This window comes from Osmerus eperlanus, chromosome 17 (genome assembly GCF_963692335.1).
Source record: "Osmerus eperlanus chromosome 17, fOsmEpe2.1, whole genome shotgun sequence".
NCBI classification, from domain to species: Eukaryota; Metazoa; Chordata; class Actinopteri; order Osmeriformes; family Osmeridae; genus Osmerus; species Osmerus eperlanus.
In genome coordinates, this window is record NC_085034.1 from 7,789,424 (window position 1) to 7,806,752 (window position 17,329).

At 44.2% G+C, this 17,329-nt stretch overlaps 2 protein-coding genes and 1 long non-coding RNA gene across 3 annotated transcripts; 2 read left to right on the plus strand and 1 right to left on the minus strand.

The window, feature by feature from the left end:
• Positions 1–219: 219 nt before the first annotated feature.
• mkrn1 (makorin, ring finger protein, 1) lies at positions 220–9,389 on the minus strand. The gene is made up of 8 exons (XM_062483245.1): positions 9,255–9,389; positions 8,319–8,450; positions 4,050–4,273; positions 3,262–3,485; positions 2,572–2,786; positions 2,141–2,251; positions 1,682–1,826; positions 220–1,493 (listed from the first exon to the last, which is right to left on the minus strand). The coding sequence occupies exons 1-8, from the start codon at positions 9,329–9,331 to the stop codon at positions 1,281–1,283; spliced, it is 1,341 nt and encodes a 446-aa protein (XP_062339229.1). The 5' UTR covers positions 9,332–9,389; the 3' UTR covers positions 220–1,280.
• Positions 9,390–12,876: 3,487 nt separating this feature from the next.
• On the plus strand, positions 12,877–13,978 carry LOC134037364 (uncharacterized). Its single transcript, XR_009932512.1, has 3 exons — positions 12,877–13,264; positions 13,603–13,729; positions 13,851–13,978. It is a non-coding gene; the product is annotated as an uncharacterized LOC134037364 (long non-coding RNA).
• A 1,296-nt stretch (positions 13,979–15,274) lies between these two features.
• Positions 15,275–17,173, plus strand: LOC134038062 (toll-like receptor 2). The gene is made up of 2 exons (XM_062483656.1): positions 15,275–15,283; positions 16,011–17,173. Exons 1-2 carry the CDS (start codon positions 15,275–15,277, stop codon positions 16,998–17,000), a joined length of 999 nt encoding a protein of 332 aa, XP_062339640.1. The 3' UTR covers positions 17,001–17,173.
• Positions 17,174–17,329: the final 156 nt, after the last annotated feature.

The window sequence follows — 17,329 nt, forward strand, 5'->3', positions numbered from 1 at the left end:
CAAACGCAAATCCAGACATGGATTTTGTCGACGGAATGGATTACACACTAGACGTCTTACACAGAATAAAAGGTTCTAGGAATAATAAGAGGTAGATATATTGGTAGTGGATGCTTAATATAAATGAACATAAAATATATGTACAGGCTATACGAGGAAGCAGTAGGCTAATGTTTTTGTTTACATCCTGCCCCCCACAAGAACACCCAGAAACCTAAAAGCTTTGATAATAAACTTTATTTTCAAGTTATGATGAATGGCTGTGGACCATAGAAAACACACATTTCAGTATAAACATATGCATTCCGATGGAGTTCCATAAGAAGTGACCAGCTGTCTGGAGGTTATGTATGGGCATCTGCCAGCATGGCTTAATTTGCATTACTTGAAGCAAACAAAGAAATATTAACATTTCATAGACAGGTACTCAAACATTCAGCCTCATTATTTTCTGCATTTTAAGTCTGTGCTGTTTATGAGATTCCAAAATCACAAGTGTCACTTAAGCTTGGTTCCAGAGAAGGACTTGTCATTAGCTACCACAGGTGTTCCTGAATGGGTGTGATTCAGGACGGCGAGAAATGTGCACATGGGCCCATAAAAAAGAAAACTATTTTAGAGATAAAAAGTTATTCACTGTCATTCCTTCCCGTGTGAGAGGGAAACAGATTGGCGACCGTGAACATTAAGAGTGCGTTTGTGCATGAATATAGGAAGTGGAGTGTTGTCCTCTCCCAATTCAAATCAGTGCATGAGAAGAGGATTGTTCCAGAACCACTGCAAAAAAGGTCACCCACCTACAGTACGTGGAGCTGTATTAAGATGGGGCATCCTTCAAGAATCTCCAAATCAAGAAAGAAACAACACCTGGGTAAATGATAAACAAGTCAACCCCACACCCACAAATAAACTCAAGAAGTTTATTGGCGATTTAAATATTGTTATCACTTCTTTTTGTTACTTCTCATTTTGTTGTATTTTTTGTTACGTTTTTAGTTTTTTATCCTTTGTACATAAACTGGACAAGGGTAGATTCACAAGGACAGGTTACTAGAAAATGTTTAGCACGAGCGCACCAATCTCTTTCTTTTTTATATCTTTTTTTACCTTTTATTTCGTTCATTTATGAATGGCCTGCTGAAAGGCACTGCCACAACACAGGGGAAAAAAAGCTACTGTCTATCACTCACACGAGACAGTCCATTCTAGTGTCTAGTATAGGTGGGGAAAAGGGGAGAGGAGAAGGGGCGTGGGGAGGGCTTATTGAGGGGCAGGCGGTGCTATAGGTAAATCTCGTAGATGTCGTCCAGCTCCTCGTGAAACAAGTCCCATTCGTCCTCTGAGTCCGTGACCTCGTCGTCGGTGCCTGCCGCCAGGAGCATGAGGAGCATCTCGCTCAGCTCGAACGTCACCATCTCCTCGTCGTCGTTGTCAAACGAGTCGGTGCTCTCGCGCTCGTCAAACAGGTCCCACAGGGGCGTTCGTCTTGAGCTCTGGAGTTGAAAATAAACAAACAAAAAAAAGAAAACACTTCAGACATAGAAATTGCCTAGTTGTTGACCAAGCACCCTTCGAACAGAATTTACGAGAATGTAAGAATTCACTTCAAGGCCGACAAGTTCTGCAGTGTATTGGCTTTCGACTGGGTCCCTGTGCCCCTCCGTGTTTGGTTGCTCCTTACCCGGTTCCTGCCGTTGGAGCCTGCTTGTCGTCTCTGGGGCTGGGGCTCCTCCAGACGCCCATCGGGGAAGGCGTGCTTGTAGAAGCAGTTGGAGCCGAACGGACAGGTCCCGCGACCCTCGTCGAAATATCGACACGCCTTGCTCCTGGAGCCATTGGAAGGGGGAGGAGAGGGTGGGGGGGTAAGAACAAAAATAAGTTAGCATTCAGCAGGCTGGACTCTTTCAGAAGCCTGGACTCAGGCCCTGATGTTCAATGGAAGCAAACAAACATGGACATTGATTGGGAGGCTCAGGACATCAGCGATTGATGCAGGTCTGAGTAGAATTCTATCAATCCAAGGTAGATCCTATTTACTCTAAGTGGTTGTTTGGGAGAGACTGCCTGAGCGGCGAGAGCATATCGTTCAGGCTTGTACAATTTGCATTGACCGGAAAGGAAAAATTGAATTATGCCGTACCCCATGCCATCCTTGTACTTCTGAATGAGTTTCTGCTTGTCCTCCTTGTCCTCCACCCAGTATTCGCTCGGAATGACGAAATTGGACGTGATCCGGCATTCTGGGCACGACCTGGGAAGGCGGGAAGACACCGAGAGTTCCAGATGACATGGTCACAAACGTCTGTGCGAGCCTGGGGCTCAGCAGAGATTACGTTCAGCACTAATATGAGCCGACAGTAAAAAGGTCTTGGCAACCACCAGGAGAGAAGGAAGGAAGTCCAGAGGTGCGGTTTTCTGCCAACACACATATTTCAAAGCACTGGGGCACAACGAAAACAGACGCTCGACATAGAACTAGTCCCTCTCACAGTACACACCACCAATGTCCAAACACCAGCGTCCCCCATCTCCCCTCGAGGCTTGTGCCACCCCTCCCCCCCAGTGCCTCACTTGATAATTTTGCTTTCAAACTGCTTGGCACTCCGCCATTTGCGGATGCACTTGAGGCAGTAGCAGTGGCAGCAGTTGGAGAGGATTCCGAAGCGCCGCTCGCTGGGGTTGGTCTTCTCAAACACCACCTCCATGCACACTCCGCACATCATGTCCTTGCTGCGCTGGACGGCAAAGGAGATCTCCATGTCCTTCTCATGGGCTTCGATGCAGGCCTGAGAGAGAGACAGACAGAGAGAGAGGGAGAAAGTCTGTGAAATCGCTAGAAAAATCTATGAACTACAAAACACTTTACCACCTCGAAACAGGCAAGTCATTTCATGCCAGCCTTTGGAATTTCATATTGCTATTCTACAGCAGAAACAAATACTTTGTTTGGGGTTAAGACGTTGAAGCCAATTGCACTGTAGTTGAGCAATTTTCTTTCCATTGTGCCTGGTAGAATACAGACTGTTCCTTGACTCTAACCGCCAAAATACTGATAAAGAAACTATACACATCCTGCTGTACACGTTCTATTTGTATATCGCTTTGGATAAAAGCGTCTCTTAAATGAATAAAACTATTGCAACTTAAAACCCGCTGACCTTACAGATGTGGTTGTATTGCAATCGGCCCTAGTGTCTGGGAATGTTGGTACTGTGGCAGGGGGCGGGGGGCAGTGGGCACGTCAGGGGGGGGGGCCGTTACCTTGGTGTGCTCTGACCGCTGAGCGCTGTCGGTGGGGTGGAGCACCTGCAGGCCGCACATGTCGCACACGTCTCCGTGGAGGTAGGCACAGTTGAGGCCGTAGCGGCACTCTCCCACGGCGGCGTACGGACACAGCTGCTTCCCCAGCTCCTTGTCGTCGCCAGGCGACTCCTTCTCCGGCTGCTCGATGACGGGGTCGGGGCCCTCCACGCTCACAGGGTCCGCTGTGGAGAGACACACACACACAGAGCTCAGACCACTGACACATTTTACCACACTTCTGGAAAGAAACCAGAAGAGAAACTTATAGAGGGGCTAATGTTCCCTGCCCCGGCAGACAGATTCCGTTCCCTCCTCTGTAGCCGGCCCGACAGGCACCCGTTTTTGTGAGAGCGAGGCTGGAGGAGGACTTTGGCTAAGGCCCAGAAAGAGCGTGGACGCCACCATACCAATCTCTCTGCTGATTTGGTCGCGCCGGGGGTGGTGGCGGAAAGTGGTGTCTGCTTCATACAAACCAGGGCAGCGTGGGCCAAGGAACAGCACTGTGTCAGGGGGCCAACTGTATTTGGCAGGAAGCCCATGTTTTTATGTTCGTTAATCTTCATTTAACATCGAATATCCTCACTAATAGCTGGATGGTCGATTTGGAGTCGACCCATTGGCTAGTCAAATGGAGGGCCTGGCTCAGAATGACACGTAGTAAATAATATTCCAACTCGGAAATATGCCCCCATTTGGCACAGGGCACTGGCATATCTCTCTGCATTCCGGCGGCTCTGCTCACTCACCCCGTCCACAGTAGGGCTGCCCTGGCACAAACTCAGCGGCGTTGACCCAGTCCACAGCTCCTGAGCCGGGCTGATTCTCTGGGTCGTCGGCCGCACCCCCTGGCCCGCCGGGCAGCGGGTCCGGAGCGCTGGCGAGGGGAGGCGGGGCCGAGGCGGAGGACAGCGGCATCAGCGGCGAGGGACCCTGCAGGTCGTCCTGCTTGGATGGTTTGGAGTGTTCAAACCTAGAGGGGGACGGACAACCGGTCAAACAGCTACAGTGGGGCTCATGTAAGGTCATTCTTCAAGTTCAAAGTTCACGTGACTGGTTTCAATTTTTCCACATTCATATTATTATTATTATGTTATAGTTTTCAGAAGACACTAAAATGTTTCCATAGAACTTGACAGCTAGGCACAATTTTATAGTTCCCCTAGAATGAACGCCCATTTTATAATCAGAATCCGGTTTATTGCCAAATAAACCGGATAAAACAAGTTCTGAAATGTAAAAAGAAAGAAGAAAAAGTACAATAAGATACCAAAAAAAAAACATTCTAATAAAGAATACAATAAAATACTATAAAGTTAACATGACAAATAAATGAAGAGCCATAAAGGATGTGCAAAAATTCACAGTATGAAGTTAAGAAGATTATTGTTTCACATTGTACATCGGCCTATAGCACAATATAGCAACAAAAGCCCTGTTTCAAGACACTCCCAGAGGAGCTGGCGTTATTCTATTCATGAATATTAATGTGCATGTGCAAGAACAGGAACAGAATAACATATGGTAGATCCTTTAGAGGGTTGGCCGTACTCTCAATACACTTTCCACATATTCAAATCAGAAACAGTCTGAAACAGCCCAAGTCAAACAGAGATGTGCTCTGTCACCACAGTGCCAACTCATTCACCACACCCATAATATCCACGTAAGATAAATATTTCGCTAATTACATTTTTAAGTGCAAGGCAACTGTAAAATCGTATGTGCTGTGTTTAAAGTTATTCTGGAATTTGTGAAAGTGAAACCAAAAAGATACTAAGGGGAGGGAGTGGGCTACCTAACGTAATTTGTTCTTCCAAATAAAGACACGGTTGTTCTTCAGTGGCCTCACACCTCTACATAGCCCAGCTAGATCTAGGACCTTACTCAGCCCAGTGCCCTCACACCTCTACATAGCCCAGCTAGATCTAGGACCTTACTCAGCCCAGTGCCCTCACACCTCTACATAGCCCAGCTAGATCTAGGACCTTACTCAGCCCTGTGCCCTCACACCTCTACATAGCCCAGCTAGATCTAGGACCTTAACTCAATGGCCTCAACCAACCACTGAGCACAAAGCCCATTCACTTGATGCTACAAATTAGGTTCGGCTTAAGATGCAAGGGAACTCAAATAACAGGTTTGGCCTACACATCAAGTTGTTAGTAATTAAATATTTTGGAGAAACAAAGTTGAATAGGAAGAAAAGGCTTACATTTCATTGACATTTTGTCCTGTAATTGAGTCAAACTCTGATGTGAGAGAGTGCGCACTGTTTCAGTAACTTCCCTTATGACATCTTGGATTGTGACGAGAGTGAATTCTAACATATTGGACTGGAGTTCCCATGGCTACGAAACAAAGCCTGATTAGCATGTGTTGAGGAGATGTAGGCCTAGATAATTTATTCTCCTCTAATTATGTGTCCATAAGTACATAACACTTCATTGTCATTCCAGCCTATACTACTCCCAGTTTTGTACGTTACGTTAGGCCCTGTTCCCACCTGGCATTTCCATGTGTCTTGGTTTATCTGATCACAAGTGGATAGCTCTAACAGTTCACACCTGGCATCAGAATGCACGTCCAGCGACCACTTGAAATCGAATCTCACTTCCCCGCTCTATGTGTGCATTTCCGTTTGCAAAGACCAAACGTGTTGTCTTCCATAGCTGGCGGGAGGTTGAAAGTACCCAGCCTGCCAGAAATTGAGAGGAAGAAATCCAAACCAAACAATGCAGACTGTTGGTGCATTTTCACATTGGCTGCCGTTGGTGCACAAATCAGTTTCCCTGAAGCAGAGGACATCAGTTGAGCAGATGGCCCAGGACACGTTCACAAACACACCGCTAAAACAATGTAGCCATATGCTGCCACCTCCGAATGCGGTCTGAGAAATCAGATCTCAATACCTGCCCACCAAAGTAAATTCCTTGTTTGTGACCACTTACTTGGCAATTAAACACGATTCTGATTCTCAGTGAGTCCCCATGGTAATGCCAGGTGTGAACAGGACCATAGTCTGGGTCTATGCAGTGTTTTAAACTGGCCGCCTTAGGGCTTAGTGGTGAACAGTCTGGTTGACCTAGCCCAAGTCTTACCCTGAGGAAATGGGCTATATAAAAGTAGCTCTCCAGACCATTAAAACAAAGCTATGGATGCCCTACTAGATATAGTTGGATTCATGATATTATAGCAATATTCTCGTAGCGCAGACTGCTCATACGTCCTTGTGGGGGAAGATCGAGACCACGTCCATGGCTACAACTCGATGACTAATCCTCGCTGACAGCCAGCGCTCGCTGCCATACCAATGGATGAAATGCCCTCTTATCTTTCTCCCGACTGCCTTCGTCTACCCCACGCATTCCCAGGCCCATTGGAAGCCACTCTGGCCCTAAGAAACCCATTCAAGCATTGGGCTTAAGAGGGCTGTGGGTAATAAGGGGGGGCGGGGAGTGGGGGGCTTGGGATATGCATAAATAAATGACAGAGGAGCTCACTGCAGCAGAATGGCAAAATGAACTGAGTGAACCCAGCAGCAGTGTCAGAGAGAGGAGGGGGGGGGGGGGCACACACAGGGTTATGCAATTGCCATGCAGGCTGCAGTGCACTTTGTCTGCCCTGGGGGATTCAGAAAAAGTGTGAGACAGACACAGAGAGAGGGAGAGAGAGCGTGTGGGGGAGAGAGAGGGAGAGACGGGAGTGAGAGGGCGCTACAATAGCTTCAGCCCCAGTGGAATTTATACATAATGAAAGCCCCCACAGAGGGGCCCATTCTCTGGCCTCCTAAACAGAAGCAGGGGAGCCCCCACGGATCCTGGGAATGATGAGGACACCCTCCACTCTGCATCTCCATCGTATGGACCCAGAGGAATGCTTCCAAACCAACAACAAGTCGAAAACACACAGCAGGGGACAGTCTCAACTCTCAACCCGGAGTCACATCCGTCGAGGCAAACTCCATGAGTTGACTTGTCAAGCAGAGTTATCAGACATGCCCCCGCTAACAAAGGCATTTCTGTTTGCATTCAACCTGGGAGCAGCGGTAACTATGGGGATGCTCTTGAACGCAGACATACGAGGCAGACGCCGTCTGCAGTGGCTGGCTGGCTGGCTGACGTCTGGTTCAACTGACAGTCTAGACACACCACAATGACATTTCTCCGGCCAAGGCTGAATGTAAGTTTGAGGCAAACAGAGCTCAGTGTAGTCTTTACCAACTGATAACAGATAGCAAACATCATTTGATATTCATGGTGAAGCAACCCTGTAGCCGACACTCAAGCAGCAGAGCAGCAGCTGCCAGGGAAAGTGGTTTTGAGAATGTTTCCACGGTAACAGATTCAATTCCACAGCCAGTGTGACATTTGTGGTTATCGGAGGAGTGTTTGTAGTGGCAGGTCAACTAGTACCAGGGCCATGACGACCGGTCAGTAGCATCCAGCACAACAAGAACAACATGTTGAAATTTGAACGCTTCTGCTCTCGTGTCAAATCCGTTGGAAGTGCATTCCACAACTATTCTCAGAAGCTCGGTAAACACAGTTGTCATGTCCAGCTAAGCATGTGCAGTCGCTGATATAAAGCAGAAGAAAATTAATAACGGGAGCAATAGAGGACGCACATTTCAAGTGGTCATTGTGGAAGACCCCTCATTTTGTTACGCTAGCAGCTCTTTTTCAATGCTCACAACACAGGGTGAGGGTACAGGTTATAGGTGTCAAGTGCCTTGCTCAATGGCACAACAGGTCTGACTGAGTGAAGTCAGAAGCCAGTTGACTGGCTGAAGCCAGTTGATCACGAGTAGGTTTACGCCTGCTAAATTTACAACATCTGGGTAGAAACTTAACCCAGTTACTCTTTCATGGACGGTCCATGAAACTTGCTTTGCTACTGGGCTCCATACAAACTCGGTAACTGAACCGGATCGACCAAATTCCAACGTTTCCCCGCAATCCTTTCCCTACACAGAGCACCAGTCTATTGAACTAACATGCATCATGCTTATTGTTTACCTGCAACGGTCCCCAAATACACAGTTTCCTTTCTGAAAGAACTTGCAAATCATGGCTGCTGGTTTGCTGCTGGTGAGGTCATGGGAGTATCGACAATTGTCTCCTTCTTTGCAAAGCCCATGCATGAAATACCTGGAAAACAAAAGGAAACGTGCTGTACTGCTTTCTGAAAGTTTACATGTAAACTACATATGAACTAGCTTATACATCATAATCACAAAATTAGTCAAATAAACTAGTTAAAAAAGTTATTCCTAGGACAATCATGACATCTAGCCATATGATCGAATGTGAGGTCTCATCATTTCTTCTTATTCGTGTTACCCAGTGCACAAATGTGCATTTCCGCAGAACCTGCTGCCAAATATAGGCCAACGTTTTTTCTTTTACGTCTGCCGTCCAACAAAAGGAACAGTGTAATGAGAATGAATCTGCCTGTGGTTGTTAGGCTGTCAAGTAGCAAATCATTTGATCAAATAAGAGTTGGGATTCTTAATTATGTCCGCTTACACGGCTAGCGACTAGCCTTTAGCTTGAGCTACAAGATGAACTTATATCAACGTAAGAATTGTTTTTGTTTCGATTTTAGAGTCCGTTGCCGTTTGTAGCATTGGTAGATCTCAAGCTATGGAGGGGGGTTCTTTTGCAATCATCGTGGACGTTGCTTAGTCAGTGTTAAACCAGCTACTTAAACTTATCCTGTTGTGATGAAATTATTTTATAGCCAATTCGCTAGCAAGCTGCTTGCCCCGACGAACCAGTTTGCTATCGGAATGGTGAATCATAACAAACAAGACAGCCAAGCTCGCAACAAACAGCACAAAAGACGACGTATGTCAGTCACTAACAAACATCCAATCCCGCAATATTGTGATATTGCTCGCTCTGAAACATAAATGACCATGTAACAGCTGTGTTCTACGGGTCTTGTCTTACCTGCAAGTTACGTGTTTTGTCCAGCCTCCTGTTATTGCTGGAGCCGCTGTAGATGCTGCTGCTGCTGCCTCCGCCATTGCTGTTTATATGTTGAAAACCCAGCACCCGGATCTTCCGGAAAGCCAGGCTTCGAATCAGGGATTTTTGGAAACTCAGCACTTCTAGTGCTCCGAAATGCAGCGCACACACTCAGCACTAGGGGACACGATAGAACACTGAAACAAGCCAATGAAAAACCTCAATTGTCTGAGGTCAAGAAATTGTAATTAAAGACAGAATTTAGCAGAATATCAGTCGTAAAACCCTTTCCATTTCCATTCTTTTCCTTTGTGATGAAGGATTATGAGACACCCGCGTAGGCAGAATAGCAGGAACGTTTTTTTCTTTGAATTGATAACTTTACAATGATTCTTGAACATTTAACATTTTAATGTATTAGATGTACTCCTGTAAGCCTTGGACGGACAAACATCTCAATGCACAATCAATCTTTGCAAAGATCTGGACCTAAGGGGCCAACCAGGGCTGGCTAAGAGGAAGGGGTGGGAGGGATAGGGTGGGTTGCAGATGGTGATGGGTGGGGGCTTTTTATTTTGTTTGTTTTTAAATCATTTGAATAATGCAGCTGTATGTAGGGTTTTATTGAAAATGTAAAAAAAATTGCACACAAAATAAAAGTTTGAGGGGTCCGGGAAATGGATGTCACATTACTGGGCTGTGAACGTGTGTTCACCTTTTAAACAACTTTAAAACAATAAAAAAAACAATTCCTAACAAAACAGAGCCAACTAAATTTACTACACTGATTTGGCAGTGTGAACATGTGTTGCATTACTTTATATCGAATTGGATTTAAAAAAATGGAGTGGAAAGTGACGGTAGGAAAGTTGGAGCACGTGTCACCACAAGAGGACACTAAACTCCTGTGATGAGGTTAGCTACAATTGTAGCTTTTAGATGACCTGAAATTGAGTTTTCAATAGAGACATGAAAGTGTGTCACGTTTAAAGTAGAAAGCCCATTCAGATGTAAAAATGCAATAGCACATTTAGTTATATGAAGTTTACTTTTTATTTTTTTTATTGCAAGAACAAAAGTGTACAAACACTGGGTGGGTGGGTAAGTTGGTAGATTGGTATGGTTAAATAAAACATGGTAAATAAACCCAGGGTTGAACAAGGGGTACCACAGAAGGTTAACTATTAGAGTAATACACAAGGAATGTACAAATACCATGACTGGATTTTTTCAGAGTTCCTTTTTTCTGCTTTTTGTTCCTCATGTAAATAGTTGTGAGTGTCTACTGTAGGCTGTAGAAATGCCCATGCAGGGAACTTAATATCCAGGCCACCTATGTTTTGGTGCGTTTCCTCAAAACAGTGTGTTATATTGTTCCTGCTGTCATCACTTCCCCGCTCTGCTTCTTTGCACTCTGCTTTGGTATCCTTAGTGACTGAACATTTACTGTATGTTTTGTCATGCGTTCCTCCATAGAGAACATGAGCACTATGCCTGCTGTGTGACACATAGTCATTTCTGTTTGGTAATCTATGTAAGTGCTGCCGCCTCATCACAGATGTGTTTCATCTAAGAGGCGGGTTGGCTTTTGTTTGCAGAGGATCAATACAGGGGAAAGGGGAAAAAACGGATGATGTCCAGAGTTGGGAATGTTTGCTTTCCTAGTTTGGAGGGTGAAGTGCAGTGGAAGTTTAGATGAAGAAACTCCTCCCCCCCCTCCCCGCCCCCCTCTCTCTATCTATACGACACACACACACACATACACGCATGCAAATACACAATGAACATGGAAACAGATTTAGCAGGTCTGGCTCTCTAAGGTGAAGACGATCAAATACCTCATTAAAAGGGACTAGGGTGCAGACAGACATGGGGATGTAGTAAGGCTAGTTGGATCACTGGTGAGCATTACTAAACCATGGGCCACTTTCTTACTCAAAGGCATCTCAAGAGTTCAAATTAGGAAGTAGCTTATGAGGACTACTTCATGTGTGTAAACACCTTAGGTATTGAAACGATATACCCACCATAGGAGGTCTGCTTATCTCAACCCTTTCCCATCGTTAAAGCCGGGGAATAAATATGCTGGAAAATATGGGTGAAATCTCCAAGCCTCTAGCAGAAACATCTCATGTGGGTCTTTTTTCTTATGTTACAAAAACACAGACCGTTCTATGTACTCCTCTTAGTTACTGAACACAGCAAGCCTTAAAGCTACCCTGCAGTAGCTTGCTTGTCCTTACCCTGATGGTAAGGACAAGCAAGAAGGGAAAGAACAGACCCTTCACTTAGTATGTATAGGCCCTGCTTGGCTCATATCTGGTATTTTGACTACAGAAATGTAAAGTGTAGAGCTGATCTGGGGGTTCCTAATTCACTGGCCCATCAATCCCCAGACGTTGCATCTTCATCTGTTTACTGATGGAGGATTCCTTCTCTCCTGTTGGAACATTGAACTGTATTTGTTTCATCGATTTTACACAGTTGTGCATGTAGCAGACCAAATGTTTGCATGTTCCTTTGCTTTATAGCGGCCTCGCACTTGGTCTCCTGCAAACACTGAGTTGAGAAAAAAAACGTATTTGCTGGCTGTAGATGTGAGCACAGACAGGACGGACACTGAAGAAAACTTGACAGTAGATATCACGGACAGGCCCTGGCCAGTCAAAGGCAGGGCAAACATGACTTAGAAACGGGCTTAGTGCTTCGAACTATTAATTTGCCTGAAACGGATGGACGATTTCTCATCATTAATCCGGGTCTCTGGAAAAACAAACACGACAAAGAGACAGGCAAAACCATCAGTAATGATGAGTGATAGCCCCCACAAGTAAAACTGACCTGTAGACAACATTAGGCTGATAATTATCCACCATTCCTGTTGTTGAATGTCTGCACCTTCGTCACTCTCACCTGTCAGGACAGACAGTCCACACACCTGGAGACCAAATAAACACAGTCATCCATGGAGACACAACTTGAGGTTCCACAAAGGTGGGACCTGGGGATTTCATGGAATTTTTTAGGGAAGGAAAGATTGTATAAAGTCATGTATAGTATACAGTATACTATCAAATAACATTGGGGAATCAGCATTCCTCTTTCTGACAGTAATTAGGCCTGCCTTATGCTGTGGCACAGTTTTGCTGGCATCCATCCAAAAGGCTGTGAACCTTAAATACTTGTGAGTGAAGGCGCACTAATTTGATGAAGTTGTACGTTAGTGTCACGTCATCGGTTATCCTCCACTTCACTATCCTCATCACTGGATCTGCAGTCATGCTTGCGAAGTGGCTGGAAGGCCTAGACGGGAAAAAACCCAACAGAATCACAATGATCACTGCTGCTTTGAAGAGATTCTCCCAATAACATCAAATATCCATCAAGTTCTGTCTCCTCCTTTCAACACACAGCGCCAGAAAATAACTGTATCACGCCAAGAATTAACGCCAAGAATTAACGCCAAGAATTAACGCCAAGAATTAACGCCAAGAATTAACGCCAAGAATACTGTACTGAATATGATCCTTCAACACGAATTGACGTCACCAGTATTGTTTTGAGGTGGGCTTTAAGAGGCGGGGTGCTGGGAGGATCTATAAAAGTCATCTTTAGGTTCGAGACAGTGGGTTATTCTTATGTAGCACAGGCTTGCCACTAACATGGATCACACTGTTTCTCTAGCTAAATATCTATGTGTGTCCCTCGTATTTTGCATGCAGATTTTGAGTTTGTTTGGAGATTCAGATGTGGGAGTTAGAAGAGGTGGAAGGCTTCACTGGGTGGGTACTCATCACTTAGCACGTCAAGGAGTTCAGCCTTCCATTGATCCTTCTGACGGGCAGAATGACTCCCCTTTTCCTGGAGGGGTCATGGATCGCATTGACGGTGACCGGATTCTCCACGGCTTTGGAGGGTTTGGAGGACTTCCAAGGCAGAAATTTGTGAACAGAGACCATAGAGTGCGCTTTGGTCAGTTCAACTCAGACACAGTAAGTATTGATGATGACTATGATCTAAAAACTGCTCATTGACATTCCAAGATTTTATGTTATCTAACTTTGTATTAAACAGTATAACACAGACTACAAGGTCTTCTGTAGAACTTTAAAGTTTAAGCTGAAGTGAGAGAACAATTTATATAAAGAACAGTTACACCCCTGTCAATGTTCAGTTTTGAACAAAACATTTTGTGAATTAATATGGTAGAATGCCTTGGCCTTCCATATTCCTCAACGTGCAGGTCTAAACAACTGACTAGGAAGTGTTCAAGTGGCTGGAAGTGACTGGTTCATTGTCAAGTACATTCCTTTCCACATTGTATTTTCAGCATGGCTGTAATGATATCCAAACCAGGAGCTGCAGAGTGCATTCTAACTGTACAGGTTGCTTGGGTCTGTACACTTGTAACGTGGATCTTGGAAAGTGCCAATTGAAGGGACTATCTCGTAAGACAGGTAACTGAAGACTTTTTTGAAACACATATATGGCCACTCTGCAGCATGCATCAGGATCACGTGTGTAAGGTTAGGTTATAAGACATTCTGTTATTCATAAATCCTTGTTTTGTTATTGCAGATGGTTTCTCCCAGTCTCTGAGAGATGCTTGATAGAGAACACCACCAAATCAATGATGTCAGTGTCCTAGAAATGTTGTTACACCTTAAGACATGTGGCTATACTTTCTTACTATATATATACTATACCTTACTTGTAATAAAATAAATGGCAATTGTACATGTAAAACCTTAAACCATTACTGCATTACTGAAGAAACATTCTGTTTGTGTTTGTTCTGATGGTTTGACAAAAAACACTTCCTCATGGGAACATTCTTCTTGAAAACTACATATATTGGCTCCAGGCAAAAACATGATATATGAACATTCAGGACATTCAACTTTCACTTCTCTCTTTGCAAACTGAAAACAAAAAAAAACATTGTTTGGCAAAAGACGAACCAGTCATTGCACAAATCAGGCATATACAGCAGGAGTTTATAGAAACAACACACTTCAAATGTCCACAATCCACAATACCATCCTGTCTAAACCTCTGCAGGAAAATCTACCAAAGCGAACAGGTAAAATGCTTGTGTATTTCTATTGTTGTCTTTGATTTACATTCAGTACTTAGATTAGTCACACGCACAAAAAAAATATATATACATATATTTGAATATGGTAAATATGACTATACATAAAACAAGTTATCATAATGTCTTACAAAATCAAATTACCATTTAAATGTGACTCATACGGTTCTACCTATTTTGTCATTTTAGCATGTCTTCTCTTATTTGGAAAACTGTCTTCACATTGCTTCTGACTGGCCACTACACAGTCACAGGAAGAGACACTGGATTTGAGATGTGTGTCACATCAAAACAAGGAATAAAAGACCTCTCAGATCAAAACCAAAAATTCCTTCAAATTTACCAAAAAACATTGAATATTTAGATGTCTCTGGTAACAAAATATTACACATTGATGGAGCTCCCTTTGTTGGATTTTCTCACCTTTGTTTCCTGAAGGCAACTTTCTGTGGTCTCAAACTAATAGCTCCAAATGCATTTGACCACACACCTGGGATCAAGGTCCTGAACATTTCACACAACTCTTTGTCAGTCATTCCCGATCTGTCTTTGCCCCAACTCAAGATCCTCGATTTATCGAGGAACATCTATGAAAGCTGCCAACTACCACACACCTTTCAAACCTAACAAACCTGGTCTTCCTTGCCTTAGGGAGTGATAATGCTATTTCTGTGAATATCGACGACTTTGATTGGCTGAGAAACAAATCGTTGAAACATCTCACTTTGGAAACAGGAAACAAGTGGCAGGGATATGACTCTGGCTCTCTTGCAAGGCTCACTTGAGGAAATTACCTTAACTGTTTTTTATTGTGAACAGGGTGACATTTACAAGAGCATACTCGTAGATTTGAATGAAACGCAAACAGCTAGACTAACACTTGTCCGGTTACTTTCTCAATATTGCAATGTCTCTGGTGATCCATTTGAAAAATTTAAAACAATGAGATTCATAAGAAATCTCACAATTGTCGACACTTGGATTGATAGCTCAGTTATGGTTAAATTGATGAATAACGTGTTTCGATCAAAGCTGCAGCAGGTGGCATTTGTCAATATCACCTATAATGAAGACACACCAGATGGCCTTCAGTTACCTTCAATAAACCACACGAGGAACTTTCAACCACTCATTTTCAACGGTGTGCACCATTATCAATACAAATACCCAATAATAAATGTGAGTTTAGACAATCTCTCGAACTTGACGTATTTAAAGTTCTCTGGCACTGGATTGAACATTTCACCATGTAACCTCATATCTGATCTCCCTTTACTGGAAACACTGGATGTTTCGGACAATCTCTTAGATGATACAGGGTTTTGGTGGCCTTCTTGTTCTTATACATCGGTCTTTCCCAAACTGACACACTTGTCTCTGAGCCACAATCGTTTTGAAAATCTAGCCTTCATTTCAGCTAAAACCCACCAGATGAAAGCCCTTCAATCTCTTGACCTCAGCTTCAACTCCATCCAGATACACGATAAGTGCAGATGGCCTGCTCACCTGACTCGGTTGAGTCTCCGGCACAACAACCTGGGCAATTATGTTTTCAAATACCCGTCTCCGCACTTTGAGTGGATTGACCTGTCAAAGTCAGGCATCACGGTTATAGCCAGGGAGGCCCTCCTGCCATTCCCTAGACTGACACATCTCCTGCTGAGCTACAACAGTATCAAGGTCCTCCCTGTGAACATCCATCAGTAGCTCCAACACTGCTCACTCTACATGTGGATGAAAACGCCATCACCTCCATCTCAAAGGAGAACTTTGGAGCGCTTCCCAAACTACAGACCCTCAAGGCGGGGAACAATCCATTTAGTTGCACCTGTGACTCTTACTGGCTTGTGAATTTCCTGAACAAGTCTATTCTTACTGACTGGCCTTTGGACTATGTATGCAACTTCCCTCCATCACTGACGGGTTTACCGTTAGCCAGGTATGTGCCTGGCGAGGTATCATGTCAAATATGGCTTCAAGCAACCATAGCAATTCCTGTGACATTCATCATCATTGGCATCCTGGGCCTTACCTTCCATGTCTGCGATGGTGTCTGGTACACAAAGATGCTGTGGATCCGAGTGAAACGGAGAGGCAGAAAGAAGGCGGACAGGTTGAAAAACGTGTCTTTTTGCTACCATGCTTTCGTCTCTTACAGCAACATGGACTCTTCCTGGGTCGAAAGGCAGTTGGTGCCTTCTCTTGAAGGTGCTGGCCTGTCCCTCTGCATTCACGAGCGTGACTTCGTCCCTGGCGAGTGGATCATGGATAACATCATCAACTCTGTGGAGGCCAGCTACAAGACACTATTTGTGCTCTCGAAAAGCTTTGTCCAAAGTGAGTGGTGCAACTACGAGTTGGTCTTTGCCCAGCATAAGGAAATCAGTGTGCATCAAGACTCCTTAGTCTTTATCTTACTGGAACCAATCCCACCTGACTCCCTGCCAAAAAAGTTTCTTAAACTGCAAAATTTACTGAGAAAGCAGACATACCTGGAGTGGCCGAAGGATGAGCGTAAGAGGCACTTTTTCTGGTCAAGCATCAAATCAATGTTGCAGACTGGAGACCGAAGCATGGTGCTAAAGGATGTAGCTGAAGGCATAGCAGACACTCTACCTCTGTTGACAGATTAAGTTTGAGTGGTACTCACAAAAAACATTTTATATCAACCAATAGATTGAATTACTTAAATACATAGAAATAATTTTGATGTTTGACTTGTTATTGAGACTTTTGTTGTTTTAAGTGTGCATGCTGTGTTTGTTTAACCGTGTACAGTGTATCTGACTGTAATGAATAAAATAAAGAATGGATATTTAGAACAGTTAGGAAATGTCTCCATCTCCTGGTATTCATTGGTCCTGCCCCACAGAGCACACACTTGCTCACAGTATAGCACGAAGCATGTGGCTCTGTTTTTGCTTATGTTTGTGCTTATCCAACAGATAAGCACAAACATATT